Source organism: Lathyrus oleraceus, chromosome 5 (assembly GCF_024323335.1).
Source record: "Lathyrus oleraceus cultivar Zhongwan6 chromosome 5, CAAS_Psat_ZW6_1.0, whole genome shotgun sequence".
NCBI classification, from domain to species: domain Eukaryota; kingdom Viridiplantae; phylum Streptophyta; class Magnoliopsida; order Fabales; family Fabaceae; genus Lathyrus; species Lathyrus oleraceus.
This window is the reverse complement of record NC_066583.1, coordinates 240279455-240282618: the sequence shown is the minus strand read 5'-3', so window position 1 is coordinate 240282618 and position 3164 is coordinate 240279455. Positions and strand designations below refer to the sequence as shown.

Genomic DNA, 3164 nt, shown 5'->3' with positions numbered 1-3164 from the left:
ATTCAGACCATCTTTCAATCTCTTATACTTCAATTTTATATATATATATATATATATATATATATATATATATATATATATATATATAAAATAGTTTCACATCGACTATAGCATATAATTAGTTATAACCTCTTATATATAATACAATCTCCATAATATCTTTAAACACATAGTTTATTCAGACCATCTTTCAATCTCTTATATTTCAATTATATATATATATATATATATATATATATATATATATATATATATATATATATATATATATATATATATATATATATATATATATATATATATATATATATATATATATATATATATATATATATATATATATATATATATATATATATATATATATATATATATATATAATTGAAGTATAAGAGATTGACTTTAAAGATGTTGAAGACGACATGTGGACCTTACACTTTTTCATAACATCTCAATCAAAACTAGCTTCAGTTTTTTACGCGTGGCATTTCAAAAGGTTGAGAGTGTTCTATGTGTTCTATATAATGTATGTATAGGAATATAAAACACATTTTATTGTTACTTCTTTGTGAGAATTATATACTTTTTGCAATGAATTGTCAAATATTTCACCCACGTTGCATGTCTTTGCTCTTAACCGATCGTGCCAATTTTATATCTATTTTCCCTACTTTTTCAAAGTCATATATAAATTGAATGCGACAGATCCACACTTTGCTTGTATAACTATAAACCATTGCTCTAGATTCTAGTAGTAGATTGAAAGTGTCAATATTCTTCATTCATATAAATAAAAAACGTGCCTTAATTGTCACCAGCTAGTCATGCCTATATTAATTAAAAATACAATAAAATACACACTTGTAGGCTTCAATTATCCTACAAATCATGAACATGAATTGATTCCAATCACTTCACTAATTTGTACTATTACTATCATGACACGTAACAGAGGCGTGACTTTGAATCCTTTTCTTTCTCTTTTGGAGAAAATTTTCAAGAGATCGCTTTATGGAAAAGCCATGTGAAGCATGCATTAATAACACTTGAGGTTGCAATGAAAGTGATAGTGTTGGAGGAAAATTTTTCCTACCATTCCTTCCTTCCATTTCTTGATTTGCCAACCATATTATCACTCTAGCCTGCAAATAATTTCATCCAATAATACATTAACCATAGTTTTTTTTATATGTAATTATTGCATGCAAAAAATTATAAGAAAAATAATTATTATTTGAAAAAATTATCAATGATTGAATTTACAAATATATATCACCTGAAATTCTCTATCATCAAATTTGTGATATCCATGAGCAATGGCAACAAGTTGTTTGTCTATGTCATCCCTACAAAATTTCAGATACAAGAAAAAAATGAAAAACGATAGACGAAAAAGAAGAAGACTCGTAAATCACTTACGTTGATTTTTGAGATAATGAATCAAAATAACAATTTCTCTTCATAGTGATTCCAATGTAGCTTCTTATATTGGCAAAGAAGAAACAATATTTATTAATATGCGAAAAGCTACATAGTGGAGAACACAAAATATTTAGATGGACACATGCATGAGTTGGTTAATATTAATGCATGAGACATAGATTTCAAAAGTGATATATATATATAGGTGAATTGAATGAGTATAACACATGGGAAATGAGTTACACATGTGAAAAACATTTGTATAGCATTGTAGCTCTCTCATTAATTAGTTACGTACCTTTGTATGGAAAATCAATTAACACCACACACTGTAACTCAATGTGTATTTTATTTTCACGTGCCTTCTATTTCTTTGCATCTAAATTTGCTTGCCTTTTACAAAGTGGAAATTTCTTAAATTGGAAATTTTGCTTTTCTATGTGAACCACACTCAATGCATTATGTCTTTTTTGTGTTTCCATTTCTTTCACGTGATTGAATTCAGATCATCATGCTTTTTTTATTACTCTTTGTATATTTCAGCTGAGGTGTTTTATAAGATAATGTACGATTGGGACCAAAGATTCCAAGAGTAAAACACAACGTATTAAATTTTCAACAACTTAAGACAATTATAAAATATGTATGGCGATTAATTTTATGTACCGTGTATGCTTTTTTTTATGCTAACTTTTTGTCCTTCACTTTTAAGATTGCTGACATACTTAGTATCGGAGATTATAAGCTATTGGACCTAAGAAATAGTAATAAACCAACTAATATAAGAGATAAAAGAGGGGAAATAACATTCTAAATAATAGTCTATAAAAATGGTTATGATAAACCTTATCTCTAATAATCCCCCTCAAGTTGGAGAATGAGGATTATAAATAAGCCTTCTTGGCCGTGTGCGAGTTGGATACCGAGGAAGTACTTAAGTTTGCCAAAATCTTTCATATGAAAACATTGACTTAAGTAATGCTTGAATTTAACACAAGCTTCTTCATGGTTTCCAGCAATGATTAAGTCATCAACGTAAACGATGATAACTATGAAAATGGATGGTTTGGTGTACGTGAAAAGGTTGTGATCAACATGACTCTCCTGGAAACCATAATCAATCAAAGCTTTTGGTAATTTGGAATACCAGTTTCGAGAGGCTTGGCGTAACCCGTACAATGACTTCTTCAAACGGCACACCATGTCAGGATATGTAGTTTTGTAGCCTTGTGGAGGTTTCATATAGACATCTTCATCTAAATCTCCATGAAGGAAAGCATTGCTAACATCCATTTGATGGAGGATCCATTGTTTGGTGGCTGTAACAGTTAGTAAGCATTGAACGGTTGTCATTTTTGTAACGGGTACAAAGGTTTCATGGAAGTCCTCTCCTTCAGTTTGAGTAAATCCTTTTGCAACCAAATGAGCTTTATGCTTCTCAATTTCTCCCGTGGCTTTGTGCTTAATCTTGTACACCCATCGACAGTCTATTAACTTTTTGTCAGGTGGAAGAGTGGTTAGCTCCCATGTTTGATTGTCTGTCAATGCTTGAAGTTCTTGGGCCATGACATCTATCCCCACTTGCAGTTTACTTGCCTGAGTGTATGATGTAGGTTATTGAGTGTTACTAATTGATGCAAGATAAGCTTTATGATTCTGGGAGAAGTTGTCATAGTGGACAAAATCTGAAATAGGATATTTGATATTGGGATGCACATTGTAGTAATGAAAGTCTTTGAGGT

At 30.0% G+C, this 3164-nt stretch overlaps 1 protein-coding gene across 1 annotated transcript; it reads right to left on the bottom strand.

The window, feature by feature from the left end:
* Positions 1 to 721: 721 nt before the first annotated feature.
* LOC127088026 (uncharacterized) lies at positions 722 to 1580 on the bottom strand. The gene is made up of 3 exons (XM_051028938.1): positions 1420 to 1580; positions 1277 to 1346; positions 722 to 1142 (listed from the first exon to the last, which is right to left on the bottom strand). The coding sequence occupies exons 1-3, from the start codon at positions 1461 to 1463 to the stop codon at positions 918 to 920; spliced, it is 339 nt and encodes a 112-aa protein (XP_050884895.1). The 5' UTR covers positions 1464 to 1580; the 3' UTR covers positions 722 to 917.
* Between the last annotated feature and the right edge of the window lie 1584 nt (positions 1581 to 3164).